This window comes from Psammomys obesus, unplaced genomic scaffold, assembly GCF_907164565.1.
Source record: "Psammomys obesus unplaced genomic scaffold, mPsaObe1.curated_primary_1811, whole genome shotgun sequence".
NCBI lineage: Eukaryota > Metazoa > Chordata > Mammalia > Rodentia > Muridae > Psammomys > Psammomys obesus.
In genome coordinates, this window is record NW_026596109.1 from 17,014,218 (window position 1) to 17,028,232 (window position 14,015).

Below are 14,015 nucleotides of genomic sequence, written 5' to 3' on the forward strand. Positions count from 1 at the left end.
GAGTAAAAAGCTACCATTTCTTCATCTGTGAGTACAAGTACTAGTGTTAGACTCTTGCTGGCAAAATTGAGGCTTGGTAGAAGTGAGGCTTAGAAACAGGAGTGTCTCCAGGGAAGCACGTTTTCTCCATTTCCCTCTGAGCTGGGAGCGTATTCCTTGCTTCAGAGCTTCTATTACATGTACCCCTAACTTGCTTCTTTGGAGAATTCTAAAATGGTTCCGAAAAAAAAAGATTTTTTTTTCTATTCCTCATAGACTTCTCCATAGAATAATTTTTGAGGAGATATTTGATTTGTTTGGAATTGTGGGGGAAATTCCTGCCAAACTTTAAGATATCCTGTAGAAACCAGCATATTGCCTGATAATAATTTACTGCTAAACACTAAACAAGTACCTTTAAACTGATAATTAAAATATAGGCCAACAGAAACATGGTAGATTCTCATTTTCTAAAGAAATATATCTTTATTGACTTTTTTCATTTTCTTACAAAGCATTAAAAAAGCTCCTCCTCCTCGCTGTTGATGTCAAGATAGCTGGTATGAGGTGGTGCACATTTCTCCGTACACCACAGAACAACTCATTGCTTGCTCCCATTTTTATAGGAAAGAAACCAAGTTTTACCAGATAATACATGCTTAGCTCCCTTCAAGAAGAATGTTGGGTTAATGTCTATTTACACACAGTGATAAAGATAAACTTTGAATCTTACAGATTAAATGCCCGCTTCCTACCATAGTATAGCTGTCTGAGTATAGATGTACTAGATATAGCTATAAATAAAATAGTGTCTTAAGGTGATGCTATTCTTTGGCTGGTCTCAATGCCGTGGCAGGCTCCTACAGAAGGCTAAAATGAGAACGGCCCCACTATGATCGTCAGTCTCAGCACGGAGCTCGTGCGGAAGGTTCCTATACTGCTGACGGTCAGCATCTCCAGGTCCACGATGTATTCTCTTGGTCCCGACAGTGACTTCACAAGCACAAGCATCGCACTCACAGGGCTGGTTTGCTAAAACAGTGAGAAAAAGAGCGGTGAAGAGCGTGATTTTTCTTGGGCTAGAGTTCCTGTCTTTTGTCAGCATGCTTCCTGTGATAAACAGGGCAAATAACAGGGCGGAAAAGCATTGCCTAGTTCCTGCTTGCTTCTCACCTTCATTCCTACCCTAGCCCACTCATCTGCACTAGCTGAATGCAAGGACTTGCTTTTAAATTTCTCTTATTTTCTCATGTGTCTTGTTGACACGTGTTAGCACTTCGATTTTTTCTTTGTTGTTAACATTTCTCTACCCATGAATAGAACGGTTCCAGACTTTCTGAAGAGTTCACGTGAGAATCTATTGATCTTCGAAGTGGTAAAGAATGTTGTCATTTGTCATTTTCTTAACATTGTACATCTGTTTACATTCTGGTGAATAGGGAGTTAGGTAAATACCCAGGCATGTTGGCACATGCCTTGTGTCCCAGAGGGAGAGGCAGGCAGAGTTCAAGACCAGCCTTGTCTACATAAACGAGTTCTGGGACATCCAGGGCTACATAGAGATACCCTGTTTCAAACAAACAAATAAACAAGTAAACAAACAAACAAACACACAAACACACAAGCAGAGTTAGGTAAGTAGTCAACTTAAGTAGAATATGACAAATTTTGGGTTATTTGTATATACATAGTATGAGTACAAAGGAATACATACATATATACATACATACATACATACATACATACATATTCCTGAAACATTGAGATAAAGCTTTCAAATTCTTTAGAGCAGAGGTTTTCAACCTGTGGATTAAGACTCTTTGGAGGTCGAATGACCCTTTCACAGGGGTCACCTATGACCATTGGAAAACATGCTTATACCATGTTTCATAAGAACAGCAAAACTGCAGTTATGAAATAGCAATGAAAATAATTTTATGATTGTGGGGGTCACCACAACCTGAGAAATGGGTTGCAGCATTAGCAAGGTTGAGAGCCTCTACCTTAGCATCATCAGCGAGCAAGAGAAGTTCTGTAAAACGGCATCTTCAGGATTGCACATGGAGCAGGCATGGAAGGGTGGCAGGCAGAAGCATTGGAGAGGTCAGTAAGTAAAACACAGAAAGGCAGAAGCACGGATTAAGATTTAGCCATCACTACAAGGGGTATGCATTAAACTGACACACAGTGCAGAACCCGGGAGAGGATGGCACTGAAGGAATGGGGAGAGGAGAGAAATCAGAGCATGAGGCTAAGGCTATGGAGACGGAGTGGTGGCTAAGCTTGGTGCTGCTCTAACATGAGGAATGGAGGTCAGATTCCAGAACCTACATCAGGTGGCTCACAACTGCCTATAACTCGGACTCCTAGAGATCTGACACACTCTCAGGGCCTCTGTAGGCACTTAGACACATGTGTCTATATACTCATAAAAATACATACATTCACATAAATAATTTGAAAACCAGGTAAAGAACAAAGCGAAGAAGAAATAGATGCTTCAGCGGAGAACATGCACATGAACAGCAGTGTCAAACAGAGCAAAAGAGAATGGAATGTTGAAACTGAAAAGTGTCCTCGGATTTAACATTACACATGTCATTGGTGGCTTTTCCCCTACAGCAACTTCAGTAAAGTATTTGGACTGAAAGACAATGAAATGGCCAAGAATCCTGAAAGCACAGAGTAGCCTAGTCTTCCGAGGAAGAAGAGATACAGAATAACATCTCGAGGGAGAAACACACTCGAAGTGTAGGCTATAAAGGGGAGTACAGCAGAGTAGGGCTCTGAGGGAGATGGAATGATGGATACGTGGTGTTGGGTTGGGCTCGACTGATAATTATAAAATATATTTGGAAACTAGATGGAGAACACAGATGTACACTTTCAGGGGGCAGAACGAAAAATTTATGCTTGTTCGTGTCAGTGCTAGTGTCTGTGATTACAAAGCAGAAAGTGAATGAGAGCCGAGGAGAATGGTATAAAATGGTATAAAAATGCACAAGAAAATCAGTAATATTGCTGAGCATACTAAGGACCTATCTGTAAGTGTGTTACCAACCTGTGCTTACAAGCTTGGCATGAGATATATGGGTAATAGGATTTATTTGGAGTGGCTGGCTGGGGAAGTGGGGTGCTGGTGACAGTTCAGAGAGTGGGAGTGAGTGCATGAAGAAAGAAGTTAATGAATAGGCCACTGAAGACCAAGGTTCTCATGGGATGCTGTTCTCAGTGACAACAAACTGCAGGGCCTGGCTGGATTTGGCAGGGTGGCAGAAGCCAGAGGTAGCCCTTCTTTATTTTTGGCCTTCTTCTGAGGAACCTGAACCATTCCTTCTACTCTCTTGCTGAGTGAGATTAACCATAGCATTGGCCTCTGTTTAGGCCAGGGAATTGGACAGTAAATTGCACAGTGAGAAGCTCTTTGAAAGCAGAACTTTGTACTGAATGTCTTAGATTCTCAAAGCAGCCAGCAGAAGGCTGAGACCACAGTTGGTACTCACCTGATTCCTTCTGGCTGATTCTTATGTGTTAAATGCTGTCTAGAGTGTAGAAATCTTATAGGACTCCATTTTGATTGTTTGATGAATACCCTTAGGGCATCTATTTTTATTAAGTTATTTTTTCTTATTCTTTTTCCTAATTTGAGAAGAGATCTTTTCAGAACTTCAGACTGACCTCAGACCTACTAGATAGCCAAGGATGGCCCTAGACTTACTAGATAGCCCAGGCTAGCCTCAACCTTTCAATCCTTCTGACTCTTATCTCTTGAATGCTGGGATTTCAAGCATATGCATCCACATCTAGCTTTAAATGTTTTTGTTTTAATTTCAAATAATTTAAACTACATAACACTATACCAAATTGGTAATGTTTTGTATCATTCACGAGAAACATAGTAAGGGCGATATACAGCAAGCCTATAGCCAACATCAAACTAAATGGAGAGAAACTTATATCAATTCCTCTGAAATCAAGGACAAGGCAAGGTTTCCCACTCTCTCCATATCTCTTCAACATAGTACCCGAAATCCTACCTAGAGCAATACGATAACTAAAAGAGATCAAGGGGATATAAATCAGAAAAGAAGAAGTCAAAGTGTCACTATTCACAGATGATATGATAGTATACATGAGTGACCCCAAAAATTCTATGAGGGAACACCTGTAGCTGATAAACACCTTCAGCAAAGTGGCTGGATAAAAAATTAACCAAAAAAAAAATCAGAAGCCTTACTATATACAAAAGACAAACAGGCTGAGAAAGAAATTAGGGAAATAACACACTTCACAATAGCCACAAAAAATGTAAAGTATCTTGCTGTAACTCTAACCAAACAAGTGAAAGACTTGGATGAAAAAAACTTCAAGTCTATGAAGAAAGAAATTAGAAGAAGATATCAGAAGATGGAAAGATCTCCCATGCTCATGGCTCACAAGCAGTCTCCAGATTCAATGCAATTCCCATCAAAATACCAACAAAATTCTTTATAGACCTTGAAAGAAAAATTCTCAACTTCGTATGGAAAACCAAAAATCTCAGAATGGCCAAAACCATTCTATACAATAAAAGACCTTCTGGAGGTATCTCTATTCCTGATCTCAAGCTGTACTGTAGAGCAACAGTAAAATAATTGACATGGCATGGTACTGGCATGGAAACAGACTGGTGGATCAATGGAATCAAATCAAAGACCCAGAGAATATGATTTCTGGAGAAAAATATTATTTATGTTTTAAAAACCAAGTCAATAAAAGTAGATTAACTAAAAATTAATTTCAAAATTCCATGTTTACTGTAGAGAAAAAAACATGATAGGACTTCATCTAACTGCCTGATGGTTAGAGCGGGAAGTTTTGATCATCCTCAGTGATGGATAAAAGTTCAAAATAGAAAGTTAACTTTTAAAGAAACTTTTGAGATGAGACTATAGTGCTACCATGCAGTTACTAATTATCGCTAGGCATCTAAATTGTGTAAAGCTCATGTTGAGGCAACTTCTACAAATACTTAGGATAACTCAATCTTTCCTATTAGGAAAAATAAAAGCAATAGATTTTGAGTTGTATTTTGAGTTGAGTTTTTCTCTTCAGAAATTGGCTCTGAGAAATTAATTACTTCTAATTTTCTTGCAGAGAAATGGAATCCTGTTCCTCTGGAGAAGAAGGAAGTTAATACATCAAGGAACAGGATAAATGTGTAAACATCAAAACAATATAGAAACTTTACCACGATAAAAGCTTTTAGAGTGTTTTCTCTGCACAATTAAACAGCATGCATTTGCAGTACGTGTTTGAGGCACACTTGTGTTTTGGGAAGTCGTGCATAGCTTTATTTGATTCTTCGGCCTGGGATCTGGGTGGCTTTGAGGGGATTACTTAACGTTTCAGAATCTCACTCTTCTGTAAAAAGTAGATTTTAATAACTGGAAGAATTACCGCATATGCTCCAGAAGGCTGTACACAATGCATACACATGAAACTTTTTGGTTTTAACCTAACTTCCATGGGAATGTACACCATAAATGGCCACCTTCACAGCAGCCAGTGCTACCTGAGTGTACTTACTCGTAGGTAGAACTCTCCATTCTCATTTCCAGACTTAATCCGAAAAGTATTAATGGTGTTCGCATAAATCGTTGTGGCCTGTATCTGGAAGATGTCTGATGGCACGGACCGGTCAGAGCGGATGCTCATGTATTTGTAGACTATGGACTGGGGCAGTTCTCTGCACATAGCATTTGAGACAGGGCAAACACAACGGCTGCAGAGACAGAAACAGAAGCAGTCACCAGTTTGGCTCGGGAGGGCCAGGAGATTCTTACCTTTCAAGGTTCTAATGTCTCTTACTTTTCTGATGTTAGAATGTAAGGATCTTGACATGGGTTTCGTGGGTAACAACGAAAGCCACCGTGATAATTCCAGCACATTTCATCTTCTCGGCATTCATTGGTGGTTTCACATTCATTTATATCTGTAGTCACAGGGTTAAAGAATTTACTGACATAAGCAAATTGTACGAGTAGCAGATTCTGGTTTGTAAGGAAATGCATGGAAGGGAATGCGGACAGTTTGCTTTTATTTATTTTTATTTGTTTGGGGTGGGTGTCAGGGTCTTGCCATGTAAAGTAGGCTGGCTTGGAACTCATTACATAATCAAAGCTGGCCTTGAGCACAAATTCTCGTCCCTTAGCTTCCTTAGATCTAGGATTATGTGTGTATACCACCACGCCTGGCTTGTTGAGTTTGCTCTTAGACACAAGACTAAGTTTACTGCATTGACATCTGAATAGACTACATGTTCAATATCAGAATATATATATATATTCAGAATGTATGTATGGGCAAGTACATCTTTATTTTGACCCTCTCCAGACACACACATGCCTGGTGCTCTGATTTTTGTGAGCTTATGGTCCTGAGAACATTTACATCAGACCCTTTGAACCTCTTGGAAGAAGATAAGAATCCATGTACGTTAGGTTTTCCCTTTGTTTTTTCAAATGTTCTGGAGTGGGGTTTCAGAGGAGCACAATTGATTTAAATGTTGAAGCAGTGCAAGTCTGCTTGACGAAGAGATAGTTTGTATAACCAAGCGTCTTGCTGCTGTGTATCTCTACCATGACAACACTTGTCAACTCCCACTTGTGATTTCAATACATTTTTTTATCCTCAGTTATAACAAATATTTCTGGAGATGTAGCCTAGGCAAATAAGATCCTATTATGCAATAATTTAAAGCCATCCTTGCTGACTATCAAATCCACTTGTGATTAGAATCACACAGACACATTTGCTTGAATGCTTCCAGGGGAATTGGCTAAAATATTTGACTAGCTAATACTTTACTGCATGCAATATTCGTATCTCAATCACAGTTCTGTGTAATCACTGGAATGCCACAATTAACATTTACAGAGTTTCTAGGATCATGGAAAGGGTTATAAAAGTGTTCATTGTGCTATAGAAGTCATTCAGATTATGCTTATCCCTGCTGGCTGGGGTCTGTTTATGTACTACAAAATCCCAAGTCTTGAATGTCCTCTAAGTCCATAGCTCCCCATGCAATTGTGATATTAGTCTAAGAGTCCACATACCCTTGGTCTTGTTCTTTTAAAAATAAGATCTTTCCTGTCCTCTTTATAATTCCAAGTAAAAAGGACTCTCTAGAGATTTACTATTGCTCATTTACATTGCTAAATGCGTTTCATTAAAACAGCGAGTAGTGTAAAGCATTTAATGTGCTATTTTGTTTCATTCCCACACTTCCCTTTTTCGAAAGAGAAAGCCAAGGTTTTGAGAAGTGTGCTTATTTGTTCTGAGTGTGCAGCTAGAATGCTATAGACTTAGATTCAAGTACGTTTTCTGCCACTAGGGTCAGTCAATTTTTCTTTTTTCCACTGTTTTGTGTAAATGTGTTTATATTAGATTTTCTGGGATTATCTATATTTTTTTGCCTTTGTTTGCCGATTTTTCTCCCATTAATGAAATTTCAAACTAAATAGCATTGGAGGTTAGGGGAGGAGGGTACGTATTTTCCATCTTCTAGCCAGACTCTGAATCATGTGTTTGCAGAGAGGTTCTCTCTTCTACCTGTGTGAAGACACAAGGATCATTTGACCTTAATTTTGAAATTGAGGCCATGGTCATTAGCTGTTATTGGACCAATATTTGCTTTTTTTTTTGAGTTATTCAAATACATTTTTAATATCCATCACGATGAGTTTTGTTTTCTTTAACACCTAAAACCCTACATTATTTGTCTGGGAGTTACACATGTGCTTGCGATCTAGGAAGCAGTGCTGGAGGACTAGCTGGAGGACTAGCAATCTGAGCCTGGGTTCTATAGCGAGACCCTCCATCCCCCTCCACGTGTACAGCATTCAGAATTTTTATGTTTCGGAGACTTGGGGGCTTGTTGAAGGTAAGTCTGATATTGGGCTCTGAACTGAAACTCAGAGTGAAATATTTTGGTGACTGAACCTTTTTTGGTAGATTATTGGAAGGTATAATTCCATAGATATTAAGATATTAAGAGATCCAAACATAATTTAAATTACATTCTTGCAAAGGAAGTTAAAGTTTGAAGAAAGGGTTACCAATGAATCTTCCTTTCATAAAATGTGCTCTGTTGCCTTGTGAATTAGGAGCTCAAACTGTACAGTCAAGTTTGGAAAATGAAAGTCTGACTCCTTTGACTTTCTTTACACTCCTGCCAGCTATCTGCACACCTTTCACCTATGTGAGAACTATGAGCTTACCCTGACAGGTTCTGCTTCTCACCACTTGGTATCCCTGTGGGCACATGCACGAGAACTTCCCGGGTTCATTGACACACTGATATTGACACAGGTAGCTTGAGGTTCTGCATTCATCGATATCTGTAGAACCGGACAAAAGCACAAACACAGAGCTGAGAAACTTTCCTGCCACTGGTTTTATTACACATGCTTTTAGGTAAGCTAAAGAGTGTCAAAACAGTACAAACTCTAGGACAGAAGGAAAAAGGCTCTCTCTGAAGTGCCGGGGCCAGCTGTAGCAGCATCCATCTGCTCCTCTCTCAGCCTCCCAGCCTGCATCCATTTTCTTACAGCAGTTTTCACTGAAGCTAAGCAGACAAGCGAGTGACACTGTTCACTTTGGGTTCTGCAGACCTACTCAGGTAGCAGGTCTGTGTTTGCCTGTTCAGTAGTGATGTGACTCTCTTGCTGAACTCTCCTGCACTTTGAAGTTCAAGTCCACTCCCTGTGCAGTTTTGCAGAGGTGACATCTTTGCATAATGTGGCCTCCTGGAGAAGAATCTTTTGCATTTCAGAATTAGCAACCATCCTACAGTTTGCTAAGCAGGGTGGAGGCAGCAGTCTTGAGCTGGTTCCTAATGGTTTTAAACACAATTGCATGGTTTGAGTTTCTTCGGATGGACTGTGACCTATGTGGTCCCAAATAATCGTGGACAGAATTATGAGGGAGGTATGAGCATCGGTGTGGATGCTATCCCCTTTAGGGTGTCTCAAGCACCTAGAATTACCAAGGATGAGCATATTTACTGGACTGTGAAGGCTACCCATTCCACTGAGTGACCATCTTTTTACTCAATGGAAACTACAACCCAGGCTTCTTTAAAAGTGTGTCCAAGCTATACACAGCAGGGAAAAAGCCATACTAGGAGCCAGGTCTCTTCATCTTCACCACACCCTCAGCTCCATGTAAACTTGAATGTGCAGATTCTGCCTAGGGGAATTTTGGCCATGGTCTGAGATTCTCAGTTTCTCAAAAGCTCTCAGCAGAAGCTGCAGCTATGAGAATCAGGATACCCCCAGGCTACCCCATTGTGTCCCAGCTACTTGATGCTCCTTGTTTCTTCCAGCAACAGACTCAAAAGCCAAGGCTTCCACTGAGCTGCGTTTATAGGAATTCAAGAACAAGATTTTGTTTTCACCGGCAGAACAATCAGCACGGGACATCGATATGGTTGCCCTTGCTGTGAGATTCTTGGACAACACGTTACCTTCACAGTTGAGCCTGTCGCTGCTCAGTTCATATCCTTGGTTACACTGACAGATGAATGAACCGAGAATGTTGTAGCATTGCTGAGCACACTGGTTGCTGGCATCACATTCATTTATATCTGCAAGGAAAGGTTTTAGAAGTACATGTGTCTCTGTGTCTGTAGCTGGGCATTTTTTTTGGGGGGGAGAGGGCTAGGTCATCTGATGGTAAGTAGTTCCGTCACTGTTCAAGCTCACTGGAGAACATACACCCAGTTTTACAACTGTTGGAACAACTTCAAAGGTCTGTCACACACTTCTTTTAGAAGTACCATAATATATATAAATATATTTAGGAATGACAGTTTGATGTTTGATAAATCTACCCCCAAAGACTTTAGTGCTTCTAATTAATATACATTCCAGCATCCATTTTCCTATATTGTTCAGATTAAAAATGCCAAGTCCATAAATAATTGTTATAGAACACTTGAACCGATACGGTCGCTCAGCATGCAGTGGTAAAGGCTTATCTGGGATATTTATTACTTTTTAAATGGTTTATGTTAAATTCCTTGACAATGATGGCATAAGACTTTGAGGCTCTTGCAGACTTATTCCAGCACACAGAAAATACTGTAAAAAGGCATTTTGCCTTTCCTGCACTAGATTCTTTCCAGGTTGTGCCAGTCTCAGAATCATGTGCCATGGATGACACTGCACTCTGACAGTCAAGAAGAGGCGTGCAATATCACACCATTAGCTCAAAGTTTAGATGTCTGAACTTCCAATGACCTTTTGGCCTCTTTAGCATTCTGTCACACACTGTTGACTAACCGAGGTGTGTGTATCTACTGATCTGTAGTTACGTTTTTTTTTTTTTTTTTTTTTTTTTTTTTTTTTTTTTAATACACCCACACAGGAGAACTAAAACCGTGGTTAAAAAATGTTTTCCATTCCCATCCTGATTAGCTGTTGTCTCCTCAGCTTTCTGACCCAAGGAAAGTGATGGAAACCGCTTCACTGGGGAGCACAGAACAGCAGAAACAGCGCACTAGAGTGAGGCTTTCTTTTCCTGGAGGCAGGAGCCGGGCTGTCGGAGGGCAGCTCTCACGAGACTTACCCACACAAGTGTAGTTGTTTGCTGCCAACTGAAATCCAGGGCTGCACTGGCAGTAAAAGGAACCTGGTGTGTTCACACATCGCTGGTGGCAATATGGAGGCACAGAGCATTCATCTATATCTAAGTAGATGGTACAGACATAGAACCAAGTTGTTAGCTGGGCATAGTGGTGCATGCCTTTAATCCTAGCACATGGAAGGCAGGGATAGGCCAGTGTCAGTAAGTTGAGGCTAACCTGGTCTACATAGTGGGTTCCATGACAGCGAGGGCTACATGGTAAAACCGAAACCAAACGAAACACGCAAAACAAAAACAAAAAAAACCCAACCCCCTAAAAACCAGAACCAAGTTGTTGACTTACCAGATTCTGAGCGGAGATAATATAGAAAACATATCTCAGGAGGACCCTGGATTAAAAATAATCTTCCTCTCTCCCTTCCTCAGTCTCTCCTTTTCACCCTCTCTCTTAAAATTAGGATATATGTGTTTTAAATATACTTTGGTCATCAGTTAAGGAAGACATAAAGAACAAAGACCAATCACACCCTGATGTCAGCAGTAAATAAGTGAGTTGAGGTAATTAAGAGCATTCCACACACACATGAGGATGTCAGCTTGGTGCGCCAAAACCACAATCAATGTGGAAAATGAAAAAGAATAACGGCGGCAGCACATAATTAAGAGAGAAGCGATGTAGGCTCTACTCAGCTGGTATCTGTGGCTTAGCCATTTAAACATTTGTATCTTGGTGTTCAGGGCATTGATAGGAGGGCTTGCCATGTGTATCTTAGGAAGTTTTGAGAGCGTAAAATGAAAGAACATTGTGAAAGGAAAGGATGCTACACAAGTGACCTCTTGAAAATGTTCTGACATTTAGATGAAGTGTTCCATCCTGTGTCCCTTGATAAATATTTGCAACTATAAAATGCTCAGCTGAGAACTTTCAGGGATGGGGCTTCTTAGAAGCAAAATAAAATGTCATTTCTTCCCGCCTATACATCGTGACATCTCCAGCATAGCATGTATAATTTAATAGGACAGTTTTGCACATACAATACAGCACTATAGAGTGCTATTACCTCATGGTAAAACACAGCAAAACAAGACAAAAGTGTGCCGATGTTAGGAATAGTGTGCGCAGATCGCACGACACGAAGCTAATCTGAGTTTGAATCTCTGCTCTGGCGACGCACTGTCTCAGCTTCTGAAGCTTCCATTTCCTCTTTCATATGGTAAGATGGTTGGAAAGTTTGCATGGTGCAGAGTAGGCAATGTATCTGGGGCACACCAGACAATGAAGTGGGAGGCATTAACGGAAAGATGCGAGATGTTTTTGATTTTGTCAGCACACCGAAAGAGCTAGCGAGAGACATCCACATAGCTTCCTGTATCTGCTCCATGGCCCTTCCTCAGAGAAGACACCTTTCAGAGAGTCTGTTTTGCCCCCTCTACCCTCTTATCCTGCTTTAGACTTCCCTGTAGTCCCTGTTGTTGCTTAATGTTGAGATATGTGTTTATTTGCTTCTCTGTCTCTCTCACTATTGTCTGTGGCAAATAAGAGCTGCCTCTTCCCCTTGAGGTGGAGATGAAAGATATTTGTCTGCACACTGCTATACGCTTAGTGGTCAGAAGAAGGACTAACATAGTAGGTGCTCAATTACTTTATTTGATACATAGAAACCTTGCATCAGTTAAGATGTATTGTTTACAGTATTTCCTGATACTGTGTGTGATGGCCAGGTGCTGCTACTGCTAGTCAGTATGTATGAATGGTGTTTTCTAATAGATCCCTCAGAGCAATGATTCTGTAGGTTTTTTTTTTCCCTAATCCAGTATTTCAGCATTTAGAATGGTACCTGGCATCCAGACAGCTCTCGGTGAATATACAATGAGTCAGTGGTGCCTGACATTCATTTCACAACATTGCGCTCGGTGCTGAGATTGTAGGACCATAACTGCGCATATACCCTGCGTTTGTCTGGCATGGGATGCAAGCATAATCACGTTACTCTGCAGAGTGAGAAGATCAATGATAGAGAGGCACACAAGAGACAGAGAACACTGAGCTGCCCAAAGGGGCCTGCTGACCGTGGTGGTCCGTGAGTATTGGGTCGGTCCATAACAAATACAGAATCGCAGGGGACATGCTAAGTGAGCCATGCAACTGAAACCAACACAAGAGATTGCAAACTTCCCCCAAAGTCTACTTCATCTTAACTGGAAGAAGGTGGCCCTGAACCGGGATTTGCTAGTGGAACAGGGGTTTGTAGGGAAGTGTCTCAGTGTTGTGGAAAGAGTATGTAGCCTGTGCACAGAACCGTAGCCCCTGAGAAGCTGGGATGCAGCTGTCCTGGGGAAGGAGGGTTGATGCAGTAGAACTGATGGGAAAGCTCCTTTATGTCCTACTGAGGAGTGCGGAGTTACCTTGTAGGTGAGAGCACACATACGAACAGATGTGAATTCATCTTTCTACTTCCCATAAAGGCTGTCACTTTGTGTTCCTTTGTCTGCAGCTCCCTGGTGGTGGGGTGTGTTGCTACTGTACTTTTAGGCTGTCAGTGTTTATTTTCCTGCCTAACCCGAGCTTTGGCATCTGTGGAGTTTTCCAGCACTCTTGTTCCGCATCATAGCTTCCAGCGTTACGAACCCTGGTCTTTCCTTGAGTCTGAGCACCCATTCCAGCACCTGGACACCTGTGGCAAGCACAGCCAGCCAGCATCCACATGGAGCTGAGTGCTGACACACTCGTGTCAACAGCTTACATTCTCAGGTGGAAGTTGATGCTGGCTGCCTGTCCCTAGACCCTTACTCTTTGCCCCTCAGAGAAAATGTGGCCTTTCCACTGGTCTGTGGCAAGAGGTTAGGTATGTAAACTGATGGGCAGAAGGAGCCAATCACAGGGCTTCATGCCTCCTGCTGGGCCTCCAGATTGAGTTAGAGTGTTGTTTACGTCAGCGTGTGCCAGCTGGCCTCCTCAGGCTGTGCTCTTCCATTCATTCAGGATGTGCACAGACCGTGTACTGGACTCTCAGTGGCACCAGTAGTGACACAAGCTGACATGGTCCCAGACCTCAGGGACATGTCCTCTCAGTCTCCCTCGGGTACAGTGCTTCCTTTAGACACCAGCAAAAACTTGCAATGTAAGAAGGCTTTAAGATCAGTGGTTCTCAACCCGAGTCACAAACCCTTTGGGGGCTGCTTATCAGATATCCTGCATGTCGGATATTCACAACACTAGCAAAATCACAGTTATGAGGCAGAGACAAAATGATTTTGTGGTTGGGGGTCACCGTAGCATGAGGGATTGTATTAAAGGGTCACAGCATGGGAAGATTGAGAACCACTGCTTTAGACTCTGTTAACTTCCTTCCTGATGATCCCAGCCAGCCACATGGCACAAAACCACGTGTGTGCTCAGCACTGCC

At 41.5% G+C, this 14,015-nt stretch overlaps 1 protein-coding gene across 3 annotated transcripts in view; it reads right to left on the minus strand.

The window, feature by feature from the left end:
• Positions 1–439: 439 nt before the first annotated feature.
• Efemp1 (EGF containing fibulin extracellular matrix protein 1) overlaps positions 440–14,015 on the minus strand; it is a 61,357-nt gene continuing 47,781 nt past the window's right edge. For all 3 annotated transcript variants that reach the window (XM_055629096.1, XM_055629098.1, XM_055629097.1), the window contains exons 6-11: positions 10,591–10,710; positions 9,488–9,607; positions 8,241–8,360; positions 5,830–5,953; positions 5,548–5,743; positions 440–1,011 (exon numbers count right to left, since the gene is read on the minus strand). In XM_055629096.1, the coding sequence (XP_055485071.1) occupies positions 850–1,011; positions 5,548–5,743; positions 5,830–5,953; positions 8,241–8,360; positions 9,488–9,607; positions 10,591–10,710 (842 nt within the window). In that variant the 3' untranslated portion in view covers positions 440–849. The remainder of the gene's footprint in view (positions 1,012–5,547; positions 5,744–5,829; positions 5,954–8,240; positions 8,361–9,487; positions 9,608–10,590; positions 10,711–14,015) is intronic.